General features: G+C 39.7%; 1 protein-coding gene across 11 annotated transcripts; it reads left to right on the top strand.

Annotated features, from left to right (window-relative positions):
• On the top strand, window positions 1-27,317 carry MATR3 (matrin 3). Of its 11 annotated transcripts, none has more exons than XM_040572993.1 (15): window positions 1-84; window positions 8,584-9,656; window positions 14,375-14,436; window positions 15,282-15,323; window positions 15,658-15,761; window positions 17,056-17,108; window positions 17,542-17,667; window positions 18,298-18,423; window positions 18,651-18,821; window positions 20,097-20,228; window positions 21,184-21,227; window positions 21,644-22,034; window positions 23,511-23,904; window positions 24,502-24,623; window positions 26,257-27,317. In XM_040572993.1, exons 2-15 carry the CDS (start codon window positions 8,766-8,768, stop codon window positions 26,362-26,364), a joined length of 2,766 nt encoding a protein of 921 aa, XP_040428927.1. In that variant the 5' UTR covers window positions 1-84; window positions 8,584-8,765; the 3' UTR covers window positions 26,365-27,317. The 11 variants fall into 11 exon arrangements, with proteins under 11 accessions (XP_040428927.1, XP_040428930.1, XP_040428926.1 ...); XM_040572992.1 differs by having other exon boundaries at window positions 71-183; XM_040572995.1 differs by lacking the exon at window positions 1-84 and adding an exon at window positions 270-284.
• The last annotated feature ends 226 nt before the right edge of the window (window positions 27,318-27,543 follow it).

The raw sequence follows: 27,543 nt of genomic DNA, 5'->3' as shown, positions 1-27,543 counted from the left end.
GAGCAGACCAAGAGTGAACTTTCCTCCTGTCAGCACAAGGTGGCATTATCGGCTTGGCTGAAAAGGACCGGCGCGTAAACCGCGGTGGGTTTTTTGTGTGGTGTTTTTTTTCCCCCTTTGCCAGAATCTTCTAATGAACCTAATAGGCACCGAGAGCCCATTGTCTCAAACGTTTTGGAGCAGGTAACGTCTCCGTTGCGCCGAGGCCCGGCCGGGGATGGCGGCGGGTGCGCGGCGCCCGGCCTAGGAGCGGCGGGACCATGAGCGCCCGCCCCCCCGCACAGGTAACGGCGCGGCGGGCTCCCAGCGGCGGCGGCCGGCCGCCATTTCGCGCTCGGGGCCCCGCCGGGCGTTCCCCGCTCCCCCTTCCAGTCACGGCGGGGACCGGCGGCGTGTGAGGAGCTTCGTGTGTTCCACCCCCTCCGTCCCTCGGGAGGGCCGCCGAACCCCGCCGGCGGGCCCCATCCGCGCCGCTGAGGAGGCGGAGGGCGGTCTCGAACCCGCGGTCCCTCAGCCGGGAGCGGGGGAGGGGGGTGGGCGCCAAGCCCCGCCCTGGCGGCAGCGCGCGGACCATGAGGCGGGGACCGGCGGCGCGGCGGCGCTCTCGCGAGAGGACGGTGAGCGGCCTCGACGTCTCGCGAGAGCTGCGCCGGCGGCTCCCCCCTGTCCCCCCTCAGCGCCTCAGACGGCGGCGGGGCGCGGAGCGGAGCGGGGCCGAGGCGAGGGCGGCCGCCGCCGGGCACGTGAGCGGGCGGGCAGCGGGCGGCACGTCCCCTTCCTTCCTCCCTTCCTTCCTCCTTCCTTCCCTCCCTCCCTCCCCTCTCCCCTTCTCCCGTCCCTCCCCCGCCGCTGCTGCGACAGCGACCGGGAGGCGCCGCCGCGGCCCTCAGGTAGGAGCGGCGCTGCGCCCGCCCGGCCCGCCGCCATGTTAGGAAGCGGCGGCTGCTGCGCTGAGGGGAGCTGAGGCGGGGGGGAGCCGTTATAACGGCCGGGGGGGGGGAGCGGGGGGAGGCCGCCGCCCGCAGCGCCCCCGTCCGGTGCCGCGGCTCCGAACAAAGCCCCACGGCCCGGCCCGGCCCGGCCCGGCCCGGCCCTGCCGGCGGCCTCCCCGCGCTGTGGGGGCGGCTGCCGGGCCTCGGTGCCCCGCAGGAAGCGGCCGCCACCGTGCTGCCCCCGGGGCCGCTTCGGGCTTCCCGGCCGGAGCGCTGAGGGCAGGGAGGGCGGCAGGCTCCTTCTGCTCAGTTTCACTTTCATGGAATTGGGGCTGCGGTTCCCAGCGGTGCTGCGGCGTTTTTGTCCTGCGGCGGATGAGTAACGAGCCGCGTTTATCTGCGTGTGTGGCTCCCGGGGTCAAACTAATGAGCAGTGAAGTGCCTAAAATAAGCAAGAATTGAAAGCAACTTTCTGAGAGCCTCGAGTACTGCTTTGTTTTAATAAACGAAGCGATTATGATGTAGAAAGAAAGCTGAAAAATCCACCTGAAGTCTGTGGCTTTTTTTTTAAACGAAGCATACCTTTGGGAAAAAAAATATTTGATGCCGTTTTGAAACAATTGAATAATCTAGCTTCTTTTTTATTCATCCTTAAATTCTTCAGTTTTTTAAAACTATAGGTGGAGCAGGTGATTCTGACTTCCTAGAGTAAGATAAGTAGGGAGCAACTTTTGTTGAAAGCGTCTTTTAAAACTGCTGCTTTTGTGCCTTGGAAGAGGAGAAGGGAGTGTTTTCTCTTACTTGTTTATAAAGAATTTCCTGTTTTATTTTTCTGAATTTTGGGACATAATAAATGAAAATATATATATATCAAAGCATCTATTTATCAAAATGCAGTGAAGCATATATTATTTTTTCAATGTATTATCCAGAAATTAGTGAACTTTTGTCATGGAATTTTATTCAGAAATACACAAAATGATTCATCAATTAATTATGGGGAATAATTAAATTTGAATGAGGGCACTGGCAGTTGACCCCTGTACAAATGTTTGTTCAGTGTTAACCAAGTATCTGTACTTCTATGCTATGCACTAGTTAAGGAGATGAAATCTGAGTAAGAAATCAAAAAAAATTTGATTGTTAACGATTCTGGTGAGACTTGCAAGGTGATGAGCCTTTTATATGCTTGTTTCATTGGAGCTATCTGAAGCTACCATCTTTCCAAAACTTCAGTTTCTGGTGTTTGCGTGTATTTGGACATGAAATACATCCCAACACTAAAGGCTGGGGCAAAAACCAAAGAGAAATTCCTAACCAGATCCTTAGAATGTGAATATCCATGTTCCTAAAGACAAAAGCTAAAAACAAAATGAAGAGGAGGAAAAACCAATCAGTCTGAAACACTAAACTAAGAATCTGTGGTATTACAATCCATATAACTAAAATATGATCCATATCTAAACTATGATTGCCTGGCTTGTTCAGGACTGCCAAAAGCTCATTAACTCAGTGGAAGGTAAAGAAGTAAATATTTTGTGCTGCCCTTCTCTAACGCACATGCATCTGCTGAGGGTTATGTTGGATGCCAGGATAGTTCGTGGTCTAACGCTTGACAGTGCTTGAGGAAGCTGTTGTAAGCAAAAGCTGCAGAGAAATGATTTTCATTCACTTTTTGTTAACTTACGAATATTTGCATGGTGTCCATGCTGCTTGCATTCTTTCTTAGTGCTCTAAGTCAACAAGTCCTAAAAACAAATGCCCCACAGTATTTCTGAGCTAACTTAGTTTGCAGGTGTTTAAAGTACTGTATTGTGTAGCTTTAACTTAAACAGGAGAGGTTTTTTCTTTGGGCACTAAAATGGTCAAACAGGTCCTCTATTCTTCTCTGCAGCTAGAGTACATCTCAATGACCTCATGAACGAGATTTCAGTTGGGAAAGAATGCAAGTTTATCCCAGTTCTAGAAGTGCCTGGAGGCAGACTTGCATTCACTGATTAGTCAGAAGGCTTTTTAATCACTTAACAGATCAAAATGCAATTTAAAAAAAAAAGAAAAGTACAATTGGTTCTTTATAATTGGTTCTTTATTGGAACGATGCACTCACTCCCTGGTTTGGTCTGCATTTGGATCATTTTGTGTGTGGCCTATTTACTTTTAAAATATAATTATAGTATGTTCTGTGCTTTTGTAAAAGTTATGGTGCCTGTAAGAGTATTCATCTCCAAAACTAATGTGAATGAATAGAGATTGTTTCCTCGTTTTGGCAAGTGCTTGAACACATGGTCGTTATTACCAGAGTTTCCAGTCTAAGATCCTAAATCATTTCGCAGTGACTCTTGCTGGCAGATCCCTTTGTTGAACAAAGTCTTAACGGCTTCGTGGAGCTTTTCATAGGTGCTGGAACCTGTGTGAATGCATCTTATTGTAGAGCTGGAGCCTGGCGTTAGTCACAGACAGTGGACTTGCAATGGTAGGAGGGAGCGCATGGAAGCCATCGAGGTAATCGTGTGTTTATGGAGCCGTCAGTGCGGATGATGGCATTTGCTCTGTATGCTCCTGGCTGCCTGTCTAAAAATGGACATTTTTTTTCCCCTCCTTTACTCTTTCTGTACTGTTCTGGGGTTCTTTGTTTCTATTCTGTTGTTTCTGTAAAGGAGTAAATGCACTCTGCAACTTGAATTGATGAAATTATGTAATGAGCAGTAATAGGAACTCAGCATCTTATTTTTGCAGTGCTCTCTTATGCATTCAAGTGTTGGAAACTGTAAGTTCTTTGAAGATTCTTAACTGTTAAACTAGTTATTTTAATTTCCCATTTACGAATAAGTCTTTCATATGTAATACTTCTCTGTTCTGAAGCAATCTTCTGTTACAGTAACTTCAGGTCTCAGATTGCCACGTGCTCCTCTGATCAAGCGAGTGAGATGAAGCTGAACGTAATCCTAAGAAATGAAACTCTTTGAGTTGTTCTGCGAGGCCTGTAACACATTGTCTGATCTGCACAAAAAAGTGCATGCATCCCTGTGCCAGGTGCTGCCTAAGTTTTTGAGGTCATGACCCTTGGAGATCCATTGAACGATGTTTTCTCGCCTGTAAAACAATTATATTAAATAACCACTCTGAATACTGCTATCTGAAATGGGTGATAATTTGCATTTTCTGTATGTAACGCTGCTAGACGATTTGATCTTCCTCCTTAGCCTTCGGAAAAACAGCGGCCTTTTATTGTCCAAGTCAAAGTAATCGCGTAGGCTTGAAATCCAGTACATTCGGTCATTCGGCAGCCAGAAAGCATCTGCTTCCAATTTCCTTGCAAGTTCTTGTTTTCACTACCATTATTTCTCAGAGCAACATGCAGAGCTGTCTGTCTGAATTTGTAACTTTGACTTCCAGATCTCTTCCGTAGATAACCTTTTATGCCACAATGTGTTGGAGACAGTTTTGCCGAGAAGCATATGGATTCTTCCAAAGCAGAATAGATTGTTGCAAAATGAAGTGCTGCACTGAGATTAACACCTAAGGGAGGAGGGGAAAAAATTTGTACGTCTTTATCCAAAAAGCAAAGATTGTGGATGAAAAACATTTATACTGAGACTTTTTTTCAAAGGTGTGCAGTCTTCAGAGGTCTTGTTACAAACTGAAGGTGTATTTTTCAGCTTGTAGATTGCTTCATGTCTTTATTGTAACAGTGTACTCAAAGCACATTGAATTTGATGACATCATTTTGGTTTTCAAGTGAAAGTGAAACTGACTAGAAGGGGAAAGTTTTCATTTTTGAGACTTTTCTGTAAATAGCATAAGAATGGGTATAAGATGAGATGCTCTAAGAAACTGAAGAATTAAAACTATAATGTGTATACACATAGTAAAGAAACTGAGTGGTAGAAGGAATAGGAATCTGAACTACTTTCAGCCTGCTGATGTTCCATAAAAGGTGGTAATTTAAGATGACCAATGTGATCAACGTGTCCCAAGAACTTACTGAATTAAACTGTTTTCAGGAACAAACCTAAAATTTACAGCGAACAAGAGTTCTATCAGTTTTATTGATAAGAATTTATAATCAGTTTTCCTTAAAAATTAAAAAGTCCTTCTATAGTGTTTGAAAATCAGCCGTACAGCCTTATTTTGGCCTTTATTTGGCAGCTGTGTATTCTGTAGGATTGAAATTTCTCGCTTTTGTTGTCTGCCTTTACAGAAAACTCTTGTGCTACTTGTAGATATAAAGTGTTTTTTTTCCCATTGTCCACATTTGTCTGGAAATCCAGTAACATTTTGACTTTAAACTTATTTCAAGACAGCTTCATATTGTATATTTTCAAATCTCAGTATGTCCAAATTTCTGACCACTGATCTTAAAAATGTGTATCTAATAGCCTGTCTGTTCCTGACATAGCTGAAATTACCTGAAGAACAATTAGCATGACACTTTTCAACTGAGCTAAATCGTATCTGGATCTTTAGATGGCTTTGTTCAGTCGCACTCATCTTGTTGCTGTGACTCAGTTGATGGCACATTCGCTTAAAAGCCAGCAGACTTTGGTCTGTGAGACTTGTCTCTATCAGATACTGACGTGAAATCTTTCATAAGAGATCAATGCAGGAACCTGACCATGTGGAAGTTAAATGTTCTTTGGTCTGATTTTTAGAGCTCTTTCCCCTCCTTGATTCGTTGTTGTCTTCATCAGACCTTGAAGTATGGGGATGTTGAGAGTACAGCAGTAGGGGTAAGGTGACAGTGATGTGACGAGTGGTGGTTTATCTCAGAAATTTCTGACTCTAAATAACTCAGAAGTGTAGTTTCCCTAAGAACACCACTCAGATACCTGATCAGCTGTGGGGCAGCTTTCTGGTTAGCACACCAACTGCAAAGGTCATATTCCATCATCAGCATACACGTGTCTTACTGTTCCCTTCGTGCTTTTTCATACGATTGTCTCTCTGTCTCATTGTTTTTCCTCATTTCCCTGCTTTTATTTTTCTCGTTTGCTTCTTTCTTCTACGTGGGTTTGCAGCAGCAGCATGGCATCGTTGTGTAAGTGTGGGGTCGAGGCATGGCGTGGAATCTGGTTCTCTGCAACCCGGTTCCATGCGAGACTGGGACGTGTTGGGTTTTGTTCCCTGATAATCTCTCCAAAGCAGTGGACGATGAAATGCCAATTGAAAACTGTGACAAGAGGATTAGTGAGCATCTGTTCAAAGAGAGAGGATTATTTTGGAAAGCGGAGAACTTTCCTGATGTAGCGAAAACCTGAATGGTGCGGGTCCTTCCATTAACAGCAGGACACACCGTGCCTTTCCTGACCACGTGGCTCTCTGCTGAATCACTGCAAGGGTCTGGCTCCTAAAGCTCCCTGGAACATCTGGCCGCATGTAGCTGCCGTTAAGTTCCGTTTCGAGCCAGTCTGTAAGTGTGTGAAAGAGCTAGGAGGAAACTGGTGCGTGAAAATGGAGGGAGTGAGGAATAACTTGGAAAATGGTTGGAAGAGTATCAAATTGTGTAAGGTAAAGCATGGTACTCAGATGAACGTTTCAGTGTTTTCTCTTTTTTGAACTCGAGCGAGTCTTGATTTTACAGTGTAGTTCTTAAATGCTTTCTGTTTGGTTGTCCTTAGTGTGTTGAGCCTGTCCTGCACATCTCGCTCAGTGTTTGCCTTGCCTGCCCTCTCTGTATTCTTGTTTCATTGCTCTCCTCTGATGCTTTCTGCAGTGCCTGTCGTCTGCCTCAGAGACTTTTAAACTTATTTTCATCCTCATGTTTCTTAATCTCTGACTATTAACCTAAATTACACAATTTAATGTGCTAGCAAGTGACTCCAAATACGCAGATTTTAAAAGCACAGATGAAATACGAGTTTAGATGGGCTGATAACAGAATATACAGAAAATTGTATAAAACAGTTACAGAATTCTGTCTTTGAAAACGTGGGTTTTGTATACTCTCTCTCTTGTAGAATCCATTATTTTTCTACATAGGAGCATAGTTTTACAACAGTGCTACCTTCATATGAAATATAAGAAAGAAATTTGAAGTGCTTTACAGCTTAAAAAAAAAAAAAAGAGGAGAAACTTTAAGCACTTCTGAAACAGGGCTCTGAATTGAGCAGGCAGCTGGGATGGAGGCACATGCATAACCTTGACCTTTTTTTCTTGTTTCCAGTACAAGAGAAATTGCCTCCTGCACAACTGGTCTCTTCAAGGAAAAGTCCTTGCTTTATTTTGTCCTTTCCATTCCTCCCTAGACGTACCTGTTCTTAGAAGCTGATTTCATTTGGAGCTGTGCAATTTATGCCTGATTCTTTTTCAAGCCATTATGTGTTTTACGTGCAGCGGAGTAGCAGTGCAAAAGCAAAACGGCTCTGCAGAGGTTTGGAAGGGCTTTACTGCACCCGGGACCCAAAAGAGCGTATTCCTAGCGGAATGGTTTCATGTGGGTGGAATTGCTCTAAATTTTGTGTATACGTCCCAAAGCTGAAGCAGCATGGGGGAGACGTATTACAGGTTATTTCTGCTCTGCACTAATAAAAATAACGTTTTCTGAAATATATCCATTGCACCAAAAATATACTGTGGATTTTGATGCACTGTGTAGTTTAAAAAAAAACAAAAAAACAAAAAAAAATAGAGTAAGTAAATGGAGTTGAACCAGGTATTTAAGTGCTAGGTGAGGGTTTTTGTGGGCTGCAGGGCAGGTAGCCATCCCCGTGAGCTGTAGGATCTTTAACTGCCACATGTGGTCACGGTGTCAGTGCCAGCCTGTGCCAGCCTGAACCACGGAAGCAGTGTGCTGGTAAGAGACATGCTGCTGCCGCCTGGCAGCGCTGGCTGCGGCGTGGTGCCATCTACTGACCTCCCAGGGGTCTCTTTCGGCAGGAGCAGGGTTTCCTTGGGCCTCCCAGCCCAGAGCTGAGCCTGACCTTGTGTAGCTTGAGGTCTGGAGGTCCAGGCTAGTGTCACAGCTGCAGTGCAACAATAAAGAGTCACTTCCTATGTGCTGTTAGCTGTATAACTGCAATTGGAGCAAGAGGTCTTATTTACTTCCTGCAAAATTTAAAACTTGGTTTTCTTGTTCACATCTGTCTTCACGTCGGTAATTTGATTTTTACTGCATAAAGATTGAATATTATGTTTGGTCTTATTTACCAGATCTTACAGCAGAAGCTTGTTGCCCAAACTTCAGTTACTTTTAACTTCCTTTCGTCCTATTCTGTGGTGGTATAGGTTTCATTTTCAAGTATGTATGATATGCCAGAGTCATCTCGGATTCTGTGGACTTAAGGTGTTTTTGTGGTCTTCTCATAGAACACAGTGTAGCAATGTAGGTTATAAACCAAACCAAAAGCAGAGATCAAGGCTTATGTGCTAGTAAACCTTAGATGCTTTCAGACATCCCAAACTTCGGAAACTCACTTGTCTTCGATATGAAAGTAGTTTTTTGTAGAATAGTAGTAGTATGTACAGCAGTGTTTCCTGTATTTTTATCTGAAATGATTTATGTAGGTTCTGGGTACATCTTGAATCTGTTAAGTTATGTAATAAAAGCCTTGTAAGATTGAGCTCTTTAATGTTTTAGATCAACATGATGCATAAGTTTAAAACTGCATCTGTTTAAAGGGATTTATGACTAAAACTGCTTGTTTTTCTACAGAATTGTCTGGTGTTTCTCAGCTTGAAGAAGATCTGCAGTCATTATTGATCCTCTTTCTTGGCGTTACCATTTTTGAAGTGAAGTTTGCCTAGCTTTCTAGTGTGAGCTTTCTTTTCAGCCATCTTAAACCCAACCAAACAAAGAGATTTTGATCCGTAAAGTAGACAAGCTATAGTTCTACAATGTCCAAGTCATTCCAGCAGTCATCTCTAAGTAGGGATTCACAAGGTCATGGGCGTGACCTCTCTGCAGGAATAGGCCTTCTTGCTGCTGCTACCCAGTCTTTAAATATGCCAGCATCTCTTGGAAGGATGAACCAGGGTACTGCACGCCTTGCTAGCTTAATGAATCTTGGAATGAGTTCATCATTGAACCAACAAGGATCTCATAGTGCACTGTCTTCTGGTAGTACCTCTTCCCATAATTTGCAGTCTATATTTAACATTGGAAGTAGAGGTCCGCTCCCTTTGTCTTCTCAGCACCGTGGAGATGCAGACCAGGCCACTAATATTTTGGCCAGCTTTGGTCTGTCTGCTAGAGACTTAGATGAACTGAGTCGCTATCCCGAGGACAAGATTACTCCTGAAAACTTGCCTCAGATCCTTCTACAACTTAAAAGGAGGAGAGCTGAAGAAGGTTATGGTAGAGATGGCAGATCATCCACACGGGAACCACCGTACAGAGTACCTAGGGATGATTGGGAAGAAAAAAGGCATTTTAGAAGAGATAGCTTTGATGATCGTGGTCCTAGTCTCAACCCAGTGGTTGACTACGACCATGGAAGTCGTTCTCAAGAATCTGGTTATTATGACAGAATGGATTATGAAGATGACAGATTAAGAGATGGAGAAAGGTGTAGGGATGAATCTTTTTATGGTGAGACTTCGCATAACTATCATAAATTTGACAGTGAGTATGACAGAATGGGTCGTGGTCCTGGTCCTGAGAGATCTCTCTTTGAGAAAAAGAGAGGTGCTCCTCCAAATAGCAATATTGAAGACTTCCATGGATTCTTACCGAAGGGTTATCCCCATCTGTGCTCTATATGTGATATGCCAGTTCATTCTAATAAGGTGAGTTACGCACCAGATGCTTCTATTTTCCTTTACGTTGTAGTATCTGTTCTGTTTTTACCTATTTCTTTAATTATTTCTATAGTCTGGTTGCTTTTGAAATGATCTGAAAGTTGGTTTGAGAGTGAAAAAGGCACTTGGTTTATTTATAAGGTAATTGTTAACAAACATTGTAAACCAGGGCTTTACATTAATGTATTTTGTTTGCCCAGATTGCTTAACTTCCAGTCAAACAGCTATCATCTACTGGGTATCTTATTTGTATTTTACATCTACATGTTCTCTTAACCACAAACGTCTGGCATTTAAGCAGTTTTTTGGTGGGTTTTTATTTTTTGTTGGTTTGGGGTTTTTTGCAGTGTATCTACTGTGCCATTCAGGAAGCCAGTTTCAGCTCTCCTCCACATCTGTCTTGATTGCTGGTTTATACGTAGTTAAGATGCGTTCTTGCACAGTTCTGCTTTTTCCCTGTCCAAAGGGAAAGAGTTAATGTAGAGCCCTGGAACTTATTTGCAAAAGTAAAAATCACGTTTTAGATTAGCTCATTCTTGCCTTTTTAATTTCACTTTAACACTCTATCTCATACTATGGCTGAAATTTGTCGTCATTTTTCTCCTTTTTCACAACTCTCTTAGACACTTCAAACTCACTTTTTATTGTCACATGTTGCATCTATCCCTGTAGACTCTCCGAGCAATCAGTCTGCCGCTGCAGTATCCTGCTCTGTGTTCCTAGTAGTGTTCTTTACTTGGCTCGCAAGTAGAGTGGATCTTCGAGTGTGTTCAGTTATGCTGAGACCTCCCTCTTAGTTTATTCATAAACAGTTCAGCTCTCTGCAAAGGTGGCAGTGTACTCAAAATGGCCCGTTTATTCAGACGGTATTTTCAGAGCCTTCTCACTTTCAGCTTTTCCAATTTTACTCATCTTGCTGATTTTCAGTATACTTGGCAATTTAATTGGCTAATTGGCTAATACAGTGCCCCTCTTGTCACAATTGGTGACTAATTAGCTTGAAGGCCTTCAATTGAAATTGTAATACATGCTATTCCTGTAAAATTGGTACAATGTGGAATTGCTGTTACTAACCATTTCTTTACAGTTACCTTTCAAAAAGTGCTGCTTCTATACATCTAATCTTTTGAAACATGAGAATTATTCTGTCCCTACAAGGAGATGATCAAGACATTTTAGAGCCCGTGCTGTACTAGTCCAACTGATCTGACACTTTATTGTGAACTCGTGTTGCTTTAATTATTTTATGAAAAACAGTCACAGCAATCCAGGTTTCTTGTCCTGTATTTGACATTCATTTTTGAAAAAGGTTTAAGTATTAACAATTTAATGCCACACCCAGTTTTGTAAAAAGAAGTTCACTTGGTTAGATTGAAAACAAACTTCTGAGGCCCTTGAAGATGGCAACCAGTACTCCTGTAAGTAGGGTTCTTTTTAGCACTTTGTTTTAAAGCCTCGTTGTTCTTCGTGTGCTTTGGTATAAAGATCTGTTTAAAGGATATCCAACCTGAAATATCTTTCCAAGTATGAGAAATACCAAATTCTTTTCACAGTGTAACTTAAGTGACTGACTCCTGCTGTAACACATGAACCCATCTTTTTTAGCGACATGCTTTGACTTAAACTGCTGAGAACACCATAAAATATTTGAGATTGGATCTTCTGTGTCTTACGACCCAAGTTTGGGTTTTGTTTCTATTTCAGAAATCATGTCACGGCAACAGTTGTTCTTTCTCTCCTTTTTTCCTCCGCTTTGCATACCTAACAGTTACAGAATTTGCTATTTTGTATCTCTCACAAAATTCAATTAAGTAGAACTGAACTTGTGAAGTAATCGGATTTGAACCAAAATGTATGGAAAGCAGAAAGGGAATGCTATTCTTAGCTGGGACAATGTAAACTTATTTCTACGGTATCAAAATCTCATTTTCCCCATCCCCTAATAAATACTATATAATATTAAAACAAACAAAAAAAAGGTACGATAAAGCAGTGTATCTTTTAAGCCCAAGGAGGGAGGTAAACACCCTAAGTGTAGCTTAGCCTGGCAGGCTAGTCCTGTTTTTTTCTTTTATTTGTGATGTTCTTAATTGCTTTAATTTGAAGTGTATGTATTTGTGATCCAGTTTGTTTTGTGTCTAATTATGAAGTAAATTTTGCCCCTTTTTTTTCAGGCATTTTGTCAATCTTGACTGCTTGGTCAAGGAATGAGGTGTTAAGTGCATAGGGATTGTTCTCCCTGCCAAAGAAAAAGGCTGATGCAACACGAGCAGATGAATTTAGAGGTTAAATGCTTGAAACTGTGATATACTCAAAGGGAAAACATGGCCGTGTCCCTAATAATGGAATACCTAAAATTAGGTGCTTAAGTTTGGCCTAATTTTCTAAAGAACAGCATGTCCTCATGCTTGCATCAGTTGAAGCAGAAGTAATCTGTGTTTTAATAAACTTGATTCAGAATTTCTTTAGCTTAACTTTGGGCATTCATGTTAATTAGTGTCTAAATATCTAGGGCCCTGAAATGTGTGGCACTTCAGACTGGGTATAGGAAGGGAGTGAAGGGATGTTGGGGTTAAGAACCCTATTTAATAAAGGGGTAATAATGTAGATGAGCTACTGTTGTTCTGAAAACTTTCCCTGGGGAAAAAAAAATCCTGTTTTATACATTAGATCTCCCTTTTTTGCCAATTTTAAAAAAGCTTTTGAAGGGTAAGAATTAGATTCCCCCCTCAAACTTTGGCTCTAGTTTGCAGATAATTTCAGTTTATAATAATTTGAAAGTACACGTTAAGACAGCTTCAAAGGCGTGTTGTATCGAGCAGAATCAGCCGCTGAGGCTTTACAGATTGGGCACCTGAATTTAGAGGGTTTTTTAATGTTTAAATGTTTTCTGTACTATAACACTAAAACTTGTTACTGAGTTTTAAACTGAAGAACCTTTGGTTTTAGGTATTGAATGTTCCATAGCTAGTGGGGCTTGCTTGTGGGTTTGGGGGGCTTTTTTTTCTGAATTCTAATTGCAAGTATATTTGTTAATTTATAGTTGCAGAGCCTACGTCTTACTGGCTTACAAGAAAAAGTAGTGCTCTCATTTTACATCTTGATTTTTTAAAAAAAAAGTTTCATCCTGCTCCATGTTATATTGTGTGACAAGGAGTAATATTCCAGTGCAGCTTAATGACAGTACTTCATGGGAGACTTGAAATCCATTTTTTTTCTCCTTTGTGGAAAGTGCTAGATAGGCTTTTAGCATGTGGAAACAGTGCAGTGAGCCTCGGGGGTGTCTCATTGTAACTAGAGGGATGGCTGCAGTGTGGTGGAAACTTAAAAAATCAGGAAAGATCAGGGGTTAGGAAAAATCATTTGCCAGTACTGAGCAGAACATGAAAGACAAGACATCTAAAACAGTTGGCCAACGCAGTGTGTGTGTTCACTTCTGAAAATACAGATGACAAGAAAAAAACTCCAGTTGTTAAACTGCCCCCAGAAGATCTGTAACTAGTCTCCCCCTCGTTGCTCTCCGTGGACCCAAAGCCAACTCGCCCCATACATCTGCTGCTGATCCCTTGCTTACAGACCAGCAGAGTGGAAATAACATCAGGGGCTCACCGTTGTGTAGCTATAGGACTGAAGAAGTCTTGTCACTTCATAGGAATATCACAATGTGGTGGTCAGGCACCCTGTACTTAAATCAAGGAAGAGTCCCCATGCTTTCTCTCATCTTGAAATAAATAGCTGGGAGGTGAGCTCCCTTCGTAATCAAAATCAAAATTAAAAAAAAAAAAAAAAGAGTAGAAAGCCTCCTTCCTTACTAGTGCTAAAGCCAGAACCAGAGGGAATTGTACATTTAGCAGACACTGGTAAGCCTCTAGCTAACGTAAAAAATAAGAATAAGAAAAGAGCTCAGGTAGCTTGGAGGGTACAGTTAATGTCCTTTCTCGTTAGTCAAGATGCTGGCTCTTACGTAGTGGCTTCTGTAATTGCACAATGTGTTACCCTTTGTGCTGCTCACCGCCCCGACTCCTGCTCTAGACATGATGGATAGTTCCATTATGAACTTCACTCTCACACTGGGGTAATTTGGTTTAATTCCATTTTTCCTCCCCTGTACCATCTTGATTAGGTCCCCTGTTTGTCTTGATTATTCCCCTCAAATGCTCGTATATTTTTATATTTCACATATATAGTTATAGTTTGTCCTAGCTATGTACTTTTGTTCCTTTTAGTCTTTCCTTTCTGAATTCCTTGCAGTTTCTCGACTCCTTAATGGTTTTAAAAACTTCAGTGTTTAGTTTGCATTAATCTTTGAAAGTCCGAGGAATAAAGCAGAGAGAGTAGAGGAAATTCTAAAATTACTGGGAAAAAAAATATCTCAGCATCCAGTTCTGAAGGTTGAAATTGCAGTGCTACACACGTATACTGTAGCAGTTACCCTCCTGCAAGCTTTGCATGCTGAGGCAGGATCAAGCCCACAGATTGCAAGGCATTTTTCATCAGGCACCTTTTCACCCAGGCTAGGATTTAAGAGGTGGGTCCAGTTTCAGTGTGACTTCAAAGCGCACACACAAAAAAATATTTTGCTGTCTATTTATGTATCTTAGATGCTTCAGTTTAGAAGAGAAGATACTGCAGTACACAACATTATTTTTGTTAAAAATGGCTTTCCATATATGGCTTTTAATTTTTAATTATTTACTTTGCTGCAGGAGTGGAACCATCATATCAATGGAGCGACTCACAGCCGACGTTGTCAGCTGCTTCTTGAAATGTATGAGTTTGAAGTACATTCTTGTGGCGTGAGGGCGTGTATAAGCACACAACTGTCAACTGTGGTGCACAAAGCAGGTTTAGAAAACGTGCTGTGCGTTGCAGGGAATAAAGAGCTACTTAAAAGAGCATTTTCAGGGCACAAAGGGATATCGGTTTGTAAATTTTGAATCCTCCTGATTTATATGTAATGTTTTAGAGTTATCCTAAGAGTCTAATCATAGAATCATCAAGGTTGAAAGAGACCTTTGGGCTCACCAGGCCCAGCCACCCCCGACCGACCGTGTGCCCCCACTAAGCCGTGTCCCCCAAGCACAACATCCACACGTCCCTGACGCACCTCTGGGGTGGGGACCCCACCAGTGCCCTGGGCAGCCTGTCCCAGCGCTCGGCCACCCTCTGCAGGACCAAATTCTGCCTGAGGCCCGCTCTGGGCCTCCCCTGGTGCAACCTGAGGCTATTTCCTTGCATCCAAGCAAGTCACTTGAGAATGTTTTTTTTTGTTTGTTTGTTTCTTTCTTTGTTGTTTTTTTTTTTTTTTTTTTTTTGCTAATCAGGCTTATGCCAATGTTTTTTTTTTGTAAAGGGAACTCCTTATATGCAAATTAACTTATACATTGACAGCCAGGTTGCAGTTAGTGTAGGAAATTTCTCAGAATGACACTTTTTGTCCTTAAATGCTACTCATGTTTCTGGTAGCAATACTGTAGTTGGCAATGTTAGCATGTGTTGTTTATGTAACGTGTAAAGGCATTGCTGTTCAATCGATAATTTTGTACCTGTTTTCGTACGGTGAGAGGTGATTGGATTTTTCTTATCTTTGTTCTTTTTTTCTTTCCTTTCAAGATACCCAGAATGGAATCCTGACAGTGATTCAGGACATGGAATGTAAGTAGTAACGAATGATGGACAATAGAAATTGCACTGTTATTCTGCTGGTTTGAACAATACAGTCTTAATCAAAACTGCACAGTTTTGGTTGCCTTTTAATCTTGATGCTTTGAAGTACCTGTTGCTTTATGTGAAGCTCTTTGTAACACTTGATGTGAAACATGCTACCTTTTTCAAATGCGTAACCCTCTGTTTTCTAGTAGCTGGAGAGCAGCAGTACAAGTAGCTGAAGTTGACTTATCCTTGGATACTATGTAGGAGTTGGGTGGCTGGAGAATAGAGACTTCACAGATTTTGTTTTAAAATTAAGGTTTTCTTTCCCTTTTTCTAGGGGTGATCCCTTTATGTTGCAGCAATCCACAAACCCTGCACCAGGAATTCTGGGACCCCCACCTCCTCCGTTTCACCTGGGAGGACCTCCTGTTGGGCCAAGAGGTAACATTAACACGCACCCAGAGTGGATGTCCTTCACTTAAACTTCAGCTCATGTGAAGTACTAGACTTCAATCAGTTGCGTTCTGAAGTTTTTTAATGTATCAGGATTTGAGTAAGAGTAGTTAGACACTAAATGGTCCCAGCAGCAACACCAGCTTTTCCATTTGCTATGCTTGGGGTTTTAGTTGTGTTTTTTCTTAACCTACTTTTACCAGACTTAACTTCTTGATTTTTCTTTTTTGTGTTTTTAGTTTGTTACCAGTGTTTTAGAACAAGAAAAAAAAAATGGCTCACTCTCTGAGCAGCGGAACTGAAATACTTTTACTTTTTTCCCCAATATATATACTTTCCTTCCATGCTTTCACCCATCCCCTAACTACCAGACACATTATTGCTGTTTTTATCAGATGTTTTATTACAATCAATCAAAACATGTTTTGGGGCTTTACATTTTTTCCTGTGTAGAAGTCTTTTGCATGTCTTCTGTTTAGTTAGTGGATTTTTGTCAAAATTGCAAAAACTGAATGTCATAAGTCTCTCCCTTAATGAATTTGACAGATCTGCAAGCCTTATCTTCACAGGAAGGCAGAATAAAAATCAGTTTTTCACATGAAATTGTTACTTCTTACCTTCTAAATAGTTTGAGTGAATAAAAACCAAAACTAATTAAACGTAGATATCCCGATGGATTACAAGTCTTTTAGACACTTTAAAGGAATGTTTAAATATAAAAGCATGTATCATTCAATTTCATTAAAAATAACTGATAACTTTTCAAAACATCTCAAACCTGATTTTTTAACCGAGGTATTTGAAGGACTGTTTCCTCCAGGAGTCCCTAGTGAAATGTATATTATGATAGAATTGGTGGTATTTTAGAACCAAAGGATTCTTTTTCTGCAGCTAAAACTTCCATTGTAAGAAGTCTGTTTTCTTGGAGATCTCAGACCTTTTGTGTATGAAGGCATTTTTCTATGACAAATCTTACTCTAAAACAGGAAAGATGTTTTTCATGATGCTTTACTTATTTCCTGGTATTTCAGCTCATTAGTAAATGCAAGTTCTTCTCTAATGTTGAAGCAAAGAGGATCAGGAAGGACCTCAAGCTGCAAGAGCTCTGAAATGCACAAGATTAACAGCCTTTTTGGACTGTTAATGATTAAATGACTTCTTAAAACTTGGTGTCATTCTGTTTTAGTATTACAAGTGACGTCTGTCTCTTCAGAACTTCTAAAGAGATGTTAATAGCCTTGTGGGTTGAACTAAACTTACTCATTCCTTTCATTTCTTGAAGGAGCTGGAAATGGAAATATGCAAGGACCGAGACACATGCAAAAGGGCAGAGTGGTTAGTATTAAAAGCTTTTCTAAAAATCTTTGAGGACATAAATCTTCTGTGAATATGCTTTTTGTTTACTTTCGTAAGATGTTCTTCTGAATGAATGTAGTGTCTTTAAAATAGCCAGATATTGAGACTTCTTTGTGTGGGAATATTGAAGCTTTGGAATGAGATTGGGTTTTCATTGTACCAAATGCTCTACAAAATGTGCTAAAACTGTACAGACTATTCAAATGTTACATAACCTCTTATGAAGAAACTGTGGGGCATGATCATACAAAAAAGAGGCTTTGGCACAGCAGGCATCTTCCTCCATGAGAATCCCTGGATATTCTGTGCCTTTTCTATGTGTCTAGTTTTGATTACTAACAAAGATTTAAAAAAAAAATCTTGAAAGACTTTTTAGGTACATGTTGTGTATGTGTACTTTTGTCTTCAATAGGAAACAAGCAGAGTTGTTCACATCATGGATTTCCAGAGGGGGAAGAACTTGAGATATCAGCTGCTTCAGCTCGTCGAGCCATTTGGAATAATTACAAATCACCTGATTCTAAACAAAATCAATGAGGTAAGATTAGGCCCTTTAGTAGTGCTGCTGGCACTGCTTGGTTTCTTTGATACGTGTACTGTCTGACCTGAAATTTTCATAAGAGAACTTGGTTACCAAGCAAGATTACATGCGTGTCACCAAGATCACGTGTGAAGGGAAGACTGACTAGTGTGCTTCTTTTCACAAATGCGGTAATACTGCATTTTAAGTTAAATATTGTTAAAATTCCATCTTGTTGTTCCCAGCTTTCTTAAAAATACACTGTTGGCAAATTCTGTTCTTGTTTTAATATCCTCTGAGGGCTTATTTGGTCTTAGTTTATTCAGATTCTCATATCTTGAAAGGTGGAAAAAGCCACTACGCTGTCACGGAAGTGAAAAGCATGAAGGGAGGGTAGGAAGCAATTGAATGTGCTGATTCCAAATGTAATTGAAATGTGAACATACAGAATAGTTCTGTTTGTGAACCTAAATAGATTATGTGAAATTCATACCAAGCTATGCAGGTCAGTTAATGTTGTAACCAAAAGGCAATTTTCATCTTTGAAGCAGACGTTTTTACGGGAAAGCAAAGAAGAGCTTGAGATTTCAAACAAAAATACTGGTTCCTTGAAGGAACGGTGCTTAATTTGGTTTTGTATGATTTCAGGCATTTATTGAAATGTCGACCACTGAAGATGCCCAAGCAGCAGTAGAATACTATTCGACAACACCAGCGCTGGTATTTGGTAAACCAGTCAGAGTCCACTTGTCACAGAAGTACAAAAGAATAAAGGTAAAATACTTAGGCTTTTTTCATGTTACCTTATTTTCATCTGGGGTAGTCCTTGTTACCAGGCCATTGCATTTAAATTTTTACTCCTCATCTATGTACTTCTCTGCTATTTCAAATTAATCAAGGGACAGAGATGCATATAACCTACTCATTGCTTTAAGTGGTTCAGTATTAAGTACATTTTGTGTAGTATGTACTTAACAAATGCATTCACTCTTAAATTTTAGAAACCCGAGGGCAAACCTGACCAAAAAACCGAGCCACCAAAACCAGAACTTGGTCGTGTGATTCACCTCAGCAATTTACCTCATTCGGGATACTCTGATAACGCAGTACTCAAACTGGCTGAACCATATGGAAAAATTAAGAACTACATACTCATGAGAATGAAGAGTCAGGTAACTGACTGTAGGAACATAAATATGTGTGGATTTAAACTGAGGCTCAACTGTGAGGTAACTGATGCAGTTGTAGACTGCTGCTGCTGTAGCATAGATACAGAAGTTATTAGAGGGCTGTGTAGGTGGTGGTTTGCTGTTTAGCTTACTGTGAAGTGTTACTGTAACATGAACTGTTTTTTTAAAAAAAAAAAAGTAAAACCAGGCCCTAGCTGTGAAGCAAGCATATTTCAGGCTTAACTTTTTGTTAGGCACATCTAGGCATTTTGAACTCTTTCTTAAGGTTGAAGAAACAGTACCTATGGGACACTAACAAATATCTTCTAGTGTTACGTTTCTTTCACTTACCCCATATTTTTCAGTCTTTAAGCAAAAGCAGTACTGCTGTGGCGCTCTCAAAATTTAAAAAAAAAGAAGTTTGAAGATGATTTGCACAGTCACGAGTACAGTCAAACACTTCATATACACATGTACTTCTATGCATTCACAAGAATTTTAAGTCTTTAGTTCTAATTTTTTTTTCCACTACACTATTCCAACTTGTTGTTCTTACCTTCATTTAAATAAGAAATGTTTTTTTTTTTCTTCAGAGATAAATTCCTGAATCCCACAATGCCACACTCATGTTGTGGAATCAAAGATTGCTAGAATCTAATGTATGACCCCTAAGAAGTCCACCATGACCTTATTTCACTGGAGAAACAAAAGAACCTTGCTCAGTTTGCTGCAGAAATAGCTTTCTGCAATCTGCTGCTGATGCTCAAACCCAGATGTGCAAAGCTTGGTCAGCAAACTTAATGTGTTGTAGGCTTGTTTCCATGGAGGAACATCTCATAAAGCAGGGCTTGTAGGCCAGCATCTGCTGCATTTCTGTTTCAAACTTCCAAAAAAAAAAAAATACTTTCACAAACCCCTAGATTTCTTTGGTGCCTTGAAACTTGCAGATACTTTAGCACCAAATAAATGAGTTTCATATTCCAGATGCTTTTTTTTTGACGCGTATTACACTTTAAGGTGACTTTTTCAGATTACTTAAATACGTGACATTTGTTTCTGAAACTCTAGAGGATTAGATTACTGAATTCAAAAAGGAGGAGATGTAGAGCGCTTCGGGAAATACTGAAATGTTTAGCTAGTTTGGAGGGGATGCGTATACCTAGATCTCATCATTTGGTTTCATCTTTTTGAAATGCTGTGTTCTAAGTTAACACTTCCACTGGCAAAGCTATTTGTGTGTTTTGTAGTAGTTTCTGATGTGTATTTTAATCTTTTCAGGCTTTCATTGAGATGGAGACCAGAGAAGATGCTTTAGCTATGGTTGAGCATTGTGCCAACAAAGCACTTTGGTTCCAAGGCAGGTGTGTGAAAGTGGATTTATCTGAAAAATACAAGAAATTGGTGTTAAGGGTAAGTACTGTATTTAGTAACTGTTTTGTAATCATAATTGAAGGTGTAAAGTAGAAGACAGCTATCACTTATTGAGAATTCAGTGGCACTTTTAAAATTATTCATTGTCATATTTTCTGGCAACTTAAATGGTATTTAGTAGGAGTGTGGTGTTATGAGTTGTAGAACAAAGTAAAAGGATTCTCCTTTCAGATTTAAAACATGAAAAAGCAAATTTTAAAGTAATTGTTGTAGATTTTAAGTAAACTTTCTCTGTTTAAACATTCTGTAGTGTGGATTGTTCCTTCTCATCCTCCTCTGTCAAATGAACTGTGATTTAGAATGAGAAGCTGGGTGGAAGACCTATGTGCATTATAAGACTTAGTCAAGCACTCTAATTAGCAACATTTTAAAATAAAGTCTTTTTATTGTGCAATATGGAGAAATCTTACTACTGCACATGGTCACGCACCAAAAATGAATACTTAGTGGCAAGTGCAAATACTTAACTAGTGCACTGACTTGTATAGTATTAACATGGAAAATAAGTAGAATTTTCTGTTCGGTAACTCTTAAACAAGTGAAATGTAAGTCTTCAGCTTTCTATGTATTCCATTCTAATGGTACTGAAAAGAGCATAGATTAAGACCAACTTCTTGCCTGCACCATGTTGAATCAGTTCATAAACGAAAGAGCTGTTGTGTACGACTTTCTGGAGCAGGCTATCCCATTTTTGTATCAAATAACAGATCATTTTGGTGAAGAAAGACTGGGGATTTCTAGGTTCATGAAGTCCCATCTAACATAATAGCAATTTATTGATTGTTTGCAAGCTGGACGTTGTTTAAGAGTACTTGTGGATTAGAATAATTGGAAGTGCTTGACTAGATTTTACTGTCTGGTCTGAATTAATGCTGCAATGCTTCTATAAATAATACTCTACTGTGACTTATGATTATTTTTTTTTTAATTTTAGATTCCAAACAAAGGAGTTGAACTGCTGAAAAAGGATAAAACTAGGTAACTTTCTATTATTAAAACAGAACGCTGTTTAAAAGAAACATAAAAATACGTTACACAATGCATAGAAATTGTACGAAAGAAGTCTGGGAAGCTCTGAGATTAACCGTTTCTAATACGGTACCTACCCTTTTCCTTTAATGAAGGAGATTTCACGGCCTCTTCAGGCTCCTCAGGAAATCTGTTCCAGTCCTTAATTATCCTCGCTTTCCTGCAATTTAAACCCACAAGCACTTGTCCTATCTTGTAAGGACAACTTGCAGCAGTCTCTTGAAGACTGGTGTTATGTTTCTCTCAAGCTTCCATTTTCTGAACTAAACACAGAGTTTTCAGGCTTGTCTTGAAAAATATAACCTACCTTTTTTAGTCATTTCTGGGTGCTCTTCACGTTCACAAGCAAGTATTCTTCTTTACAGAAAGAGAACATACTCTCCAGACAGCAAAGATTCTCCAAGTGACAAGAAGTCTAAGACTGATGCTGCTCAGAAACCTGAAAGTGGCAGTGTGGAAGATAAAACAAAAGAGGAGAAACAAGATGATGCTGCTGAGCCATCAGGCGCTAAAAGTAGTGAACAGGCAGACCAAGATGAGCCTAGTTTACTCCTTGAATCTGAAGATGAGCTGCTAGTGGATGAGGAGGAAGCAGCAGCACTGTTGGAAAGTGGCAGCTCAGCGGGAGATGATGCAGATGTTGCCAATTTAACTGATGTGACTACTGAAGAAAAAAAGGAACCAGCTGATGATGTGACCGTAAAAACTGAGGGAAATGTTGTGGCCAATCCAGCAACAAAGAAAAAACTTAAAAAGGTAATCGTATAGCAAGGTACTGGGGTATAGAAAACATGAATTTGAATAGCACACCTCATTCTATTTCAGATATTTTCTGTGGGTCTGTCTTTAAAATGCATGCATGTTGTGCCTGTTTGAAGAGAAACAGGTGTAAAAGCTTCTGTGAAGAAAATGGAAGAACCCATTGGATACAAAGTACAAATGAAGTCAGTTAAAAATCAGTGTTTCTGTATTGACAAAAACCAGTAACTTGTGGGTTTCCACCCAGATCATTTCCTGGGATTCTTTTCTTGCTTTTTTCACTTTTCTCTTTGCTCCTCTCTTGACTAATATTAAGCAGCCAGGAACTATTAGTCCCTAGCAGACTGGCTGTAGTTACTCTTTGAGCACGGAGCAGAACAGTGATACTGAAAAATATATTTGGGGCTTGAAGCTGTTTTACACTTTACAAAATTACATGTATATCTACTAATTATGTTTAGCCAGAGAGGTAGACATTTTTCTCACCAGATGATCACACACTCTCATGTTTATGTCCTCTTAGCTGCTTTTTTTCCTGTTTAAATCTTATTTGGTTATGTGGAGTAGCCTACAAAAAAGCCAGTATGCAAAGTTGCAGTAACTTCATTGACTGGAATATTTTTTCACACAAAAAAAAAGGCATGTTCCTTGCTCGTAATGAGTGCAGTGTGCATGCCTTTTGATTTTGGAGAATCTTTCCGTCAGGAAGCTAGTTGCGTGGTGTTGGGGTTAATATTGCCAGTGCAAGTGGCAGTGGCTATTTCTTGTTACGTGGATACCTGTCAGGATAAACCATCTCAAAACCCAAACTTGTTTCTTTGAAGAACTATACTTAGAGCACGGATGAAAAGCTAATGCTGTTTCTCTTGCTCTGCTACTCATGATTGCTGTTAAACATGTGAAATACTGATGTCTCCATATCAGCAGGAATGTTGCAAAAAAGCAGATTTCAGACAGATTCGCTGTCTTAATGAAGCTGGATTTTAAGAAACCTTCATGTTTTTTTTTAAAGGGGAAGTTCCAAGCTTTCCAGTGGTTGGAAGAGGGCTCTTAGTATTTCTTTTAATGAACTTTCGTACTATTAGTGGGCACAGAATTAGTCTGATAAGGTCCAAAATGACGTTCACTTACTTAATTTTTTGAAATCTTCATGTTAGGACTTTCAAAATAAGTATAAACAAAAAGCTACTGAAATTGTCAAGTGGAAGATATGTTGCTAAAAAACAAACCATTATAATATTAAAATATTTATTCCAAAATTGAACACTTGACTCTAGGACAGTGGAGTACATTTAAAAAGAACTTGTTACGTTTCCACATGTCTGAGTAATGTTTTGAATGAGTGAGATAGGTGTTGAATAATTTTAGCTTTTTCCGGGAAGTTTGGAGAAGCTGTTTCTCTTCTGAAACCTAAGACAATTTGAGGGAAGCATTTAAGAATAAGCTGACTTAAGGAAAACATTTTCTCAACAGCGATACGTGGGTGGCTTTCCACGGAGCATGGAAGGCTTTGTCACTCTAGATGAGGTTGGTGATGAAGAAGACTCGGATCATCAAAAACTTCGCAAGTCGGGTTTGGCAGTAAAAACTGCTGGCAAAAATGATGATAGTTTGGCAGAAATCAAGGTAGACAAGATTGAGGAGCCAGAGCAGGAAAATGAAACGTTAGAAAATGGTACCAAGACCGAAGAAAATCCGAAGGCTGAAGCTGTTGAAGCTTCTGATACCACAACAGCACAAGATACTGAGAAAAATGCCCACGAAAATACAGACACCCAGGATGAACAGGAAACAAAGAATGTCCAAGAGAAAGCTGCTGTTCCAGATGAATTTAGGATTGGGCCATACCAGCCAAACATTCCTGTTGGTAAGGCTGTTTCCATTTCTCTTCAAATATGTCTCTGTATGTTGCAGTAGCATTTCTCATTTCATTTGACTTTTATTTCTGGCAGTGCATTGCCTTTGAGCCTTTCATTTTAGGGCTTCCCACCCTTCTCTCCTTCTTCACTCCTTCCCTACCTCTAGTTTTCTCTTTCTGTTTCTTTTCCTTATTTTCATACAGTTCTCCATAACACTTTCCTTAGGCAGAAATTAAATTGGAAGAGGTATATTTTAGCAACACAAATTCAATTAATAGCACAAGTCACGGTAGTGATACTAGTTTAGATTCATACTAAATACTCAAAACTCACAAATTGATCACGGAACGTTGTTAGTTCTTTTGAAGGGACCAATAAAATAGACCCTTAACCTGAAAAGTTGATTTAAAAAAAGTCTGCACATATTTAGTTATTACTGTAGGTCCCTGGCTTGAATAACCTAAACCAACGACTTTTAAAGACAAAGCAGCTTTTAATGTAAAGTGGATTATGGTTTAAGATTTAGTTTGAAATGACATATGACATTAAAAAAAATTGATGTAGAGTAGATCTCTTAGTTTATTTTGTGGTGTTTACTTCTCTAGGTGTGAATTATGTGGTACCCAAAACAGGGTTTTATTGCAAATTGTGTTCCCTGTTCTACACAAATGAAGATGTTGCAAAAAAGACCCATTGCAGCAGCCTTCCTCATTATCAAAAGTTGAAGGTAAGGCAAAAACTTGTTCATTTTAAGTGGCGTGATTCTTTCCTGGGGAATAGATCTGAATGAAACTGGACTGAAGAAAAATAAAATAAAAGCTTCCAGGCAGTGGAAATTGGCTTATTCTATAACTTCTAACTCAAGGTAGACTTCTCCAAAACTTCATCTTTTGAGAATAACAGACAGGATACACATTTTAAAAGATGGGTTCCAGCATTTTTTTAATGAACTCTGATTGAAGAGGGCATTCTGATTGGAGTAGACTGCAGGCTTAGAGTTAGTGGCGCAAAGTAAATACTGGTGACTCAAATCTCTTCCAGTTGTCCCTTGGAGAGCATTTTTAACCAGTCAACAGAGCTTAAGCTGAATTTACATTTTTTTGTTAAAAATCCGTATTTGCAACTTCTGATTTTGTGAGCATGTTTTGCAGTTTCTAATTGGATTAGGTATCACATGATTGCATGGCATGAATGGTAATACTGCTGCTGTATATTTGTGTACTGTGAGCTGCTTTTAAATACCCCTTCCCAGAAAGGGAAATCCTAAACAAAACTCTTAATAATGCACGGTTCGCATCAATTGATTTCATGTCAGTCAATTATTGAGCTGAAATCAGAGTCTGTGGGTTCCACAGAAGGAAGAAGGCAGCATCTCAAATCTGAAAACGTTTGCTTTCTCTCTTGCAATGCTAGGCAACCCTAAAACAAATATAGGGCCCTGTATTTGAAAGACAGGTGGCAAAAATAAATGTCACAAAGCAAACAACATTATCAAGAAGTAGATCAGAAAATCAACTACCATGCAGAATCCTGTAGTAAGAAAAACTCACTTCATCCATCACCCATAGCTTTTTTCTTTTTTTTTTCCATTGAGGTACCTGATTTGGGGACTTTTAAGACTTGCTGTATAAGGGGAAGTGGGGCAAATAATCCAGAGAGTTGTTAACAATTTATTAACTTTATTATTTAAATGAAACGTGATCTGATTTGCTTTTTCCGTGGTACAAATGACTAATGAATGAGCTGCTCTTGAGTGACTTGTAATGCTGGTGTGGTTTTAGAATTGGGGAGGAAAGGGGAAAATGCATTTTTTGTTTCAGTGGCAAGGCACTTCTCTAGCTGGGATTCTTATTCACTTTGAGAGCGATAAGGGTAAATAATTAGATGAATTGATATCGCTACCAAATACTGAAATTATACCAAATTCCTCAAATTTTCAAAGCAACCCTTCTCTAGGGAAGGGAGATGTTTTGTCCCTGGCACTGCAGATAGCTAATTCCAACCAGGTAAGTAGCACAACCGCTGTTGTGAGTCCATGATGAAGTGGAAAGTAATTCTCTTAGCTTGCCAGCCTGTTAGGAAGACACTAATGGCAGGACCACGTAAAAGCTTGCAGAGGCTGCCATTTGGATGTTTGCTGTTGGTGAGCTGTGTGCTCAGTATTTTAATGATAATGTAACACTTGAAGGATCTGCTTCATTTCAGCATGTGGAGAAGTGCCAGTCTTGTTTGTTGTGACCTCTGCAGTTGACATTCATAAATTTTACAAAGTGAAAATTGGGTTTATCTTTATGGTCTTGATGTCGGGACCGCAAGAAACTCTTAAATATATCCAAAATATGGTTGATTTCTTTTAACAGAAAATTCTGGATAAAATGGCAGAAGACCACAGGCAAAGAAAGAAGCATAAAAGGAAGGATGGATGTAAGGAAAACAGTGGCTTTGTTTTTAATGTTAATCTTTTTTAAAAGCAGTACAAGTAGTAGATGGAAATACTGTATTCTTTTTTGTTTTAGTGAAATACAGTAGGCATTATAGGTCTGTTCATGTGTTAAATGTTGTAGCAAAAAGCATAAGCAGTTAAGTTAATGACAAAAAATTGTTCTTAATGTGGGAATGGCAACAAGTTTTCGTTTTGGCACTTCGAGCTATTAAAGACAAAATATTGCATCCTTGTGGAAAGCTCATCTATGGCGAGAAAATTTCCTTTAAGTGAAATTCACTACTTTCAAGCTTCAAAAATTTGTCTTTCCATTCTCAATAAAAAATAAAAAGTAACACTGTATTTTTTTTTCATCTAGAACATTCCATATTTCAGTCTGAGCCTAGCAGATACTTAATTTGGAGTGTAAGGCTGTCATTGCATTTCACTTTTGAAAAGTCTTTAAATGTAAGTTGCATTTTTAAATGTTGAATTGCAGTTTCTTTTAATGTCATTGCTGTTATATAGCAAATAGGAAAATTAGTGATTAGTCAGCTTTACAACTTCGTGATTTTTTTTCTAAGCTCTTGATAGACTTTCCTATTCGGCTATACCTTGTATTTTTAGTGGAAAAGTAAATGCCCATTCTCCTCTGACCAGTATTATTTCCTTGAGCTCTTCCTGCTTTTACTTGAATCTTGTAGCTGTCGTACACTTCTGGTATAATCAAAAGCAGCATTTGAGTCCTGAAATGTAAAAAGGTATCTTTATATTCTTCACATGTAATTTTTTCATACCTGCATTTTAAAACTGTTTTTGTTAATCTGGTTTCGTCAAGGATCTTTAGAACTGTGCTCTTAATGTACCTGCACATGTGATATGTGAACAGGAATTTGCATGTGTAACCTGTGTTTATCTGTAGTTTTTGTTATTTACTGCTTATTTGTGAATTCAGGTTACTAAAGTGATTTACCAATAAACAAAGCTAGGCAATGGTAATTTGTTATAGATGTTTGGCATGTTAACCAATGTTTACTGAGCTCTTGACTCCCACGTTCGTGGTACCACACTGAAACTCTAGCTCTCTTGAAATTTGCATGTTTTAACACCTGTGTTTTTGCAGCTTACTACATAACTTTCCTTTCTCTTTTCTAAAACCTCTTCCATTTCCAAACAAATTAAAATGACTTGTTAAAACACTGGTAGGTATATTCTGACAGTTTCA

Source organism: Cygnus olor, chromosome 14 (genome assembly GCF_009769625.2).
Source record: "Cygnus olor isolate bCygOlo1 chromosome 14, bCygOlo1.pri.v2, whole genome shotgun sequence".
NCBI classification, from domain to species: domain Eukaryota; kingdom Metazoa; phylum Chordata; class Aves; order Anseriformes; family Anatidae; genus Cygnus; species Cygnus olor.
The sequence above is the reverse complement of the archived record's forward strand: the minus strand, read 5'-3'. Positions and strand labels throughout refer to the sequence as shown.

What these genes read in the sequence shown, in the direction of transcription:
- MATR3 (XM_040572993.1), top strand. Translation starts at nt 8,766, where the DNA reads ATGTCCAAGTCATTCCAGCAGTCATCTCTAAGTAGGGATTCACAAGGT. An exon ending in TTCTAAACAAAATCAATGAG is followed by an intron (nt 17,668 to 18,297) that starts GTAAGATTAGGC and finishes GTATGATTTCAG; the next exon opens with GCATTTATTGAAATGTCGAC. An exon ending in AGAAGTACAAAAGAATAAAG is followed by an intron (nt 18,424 to 18,650) that starts GTAAAATACTTA and finishes CTTAAATTTTAG; the next exon opens with AAACCCGAGGGCAAACCTGA.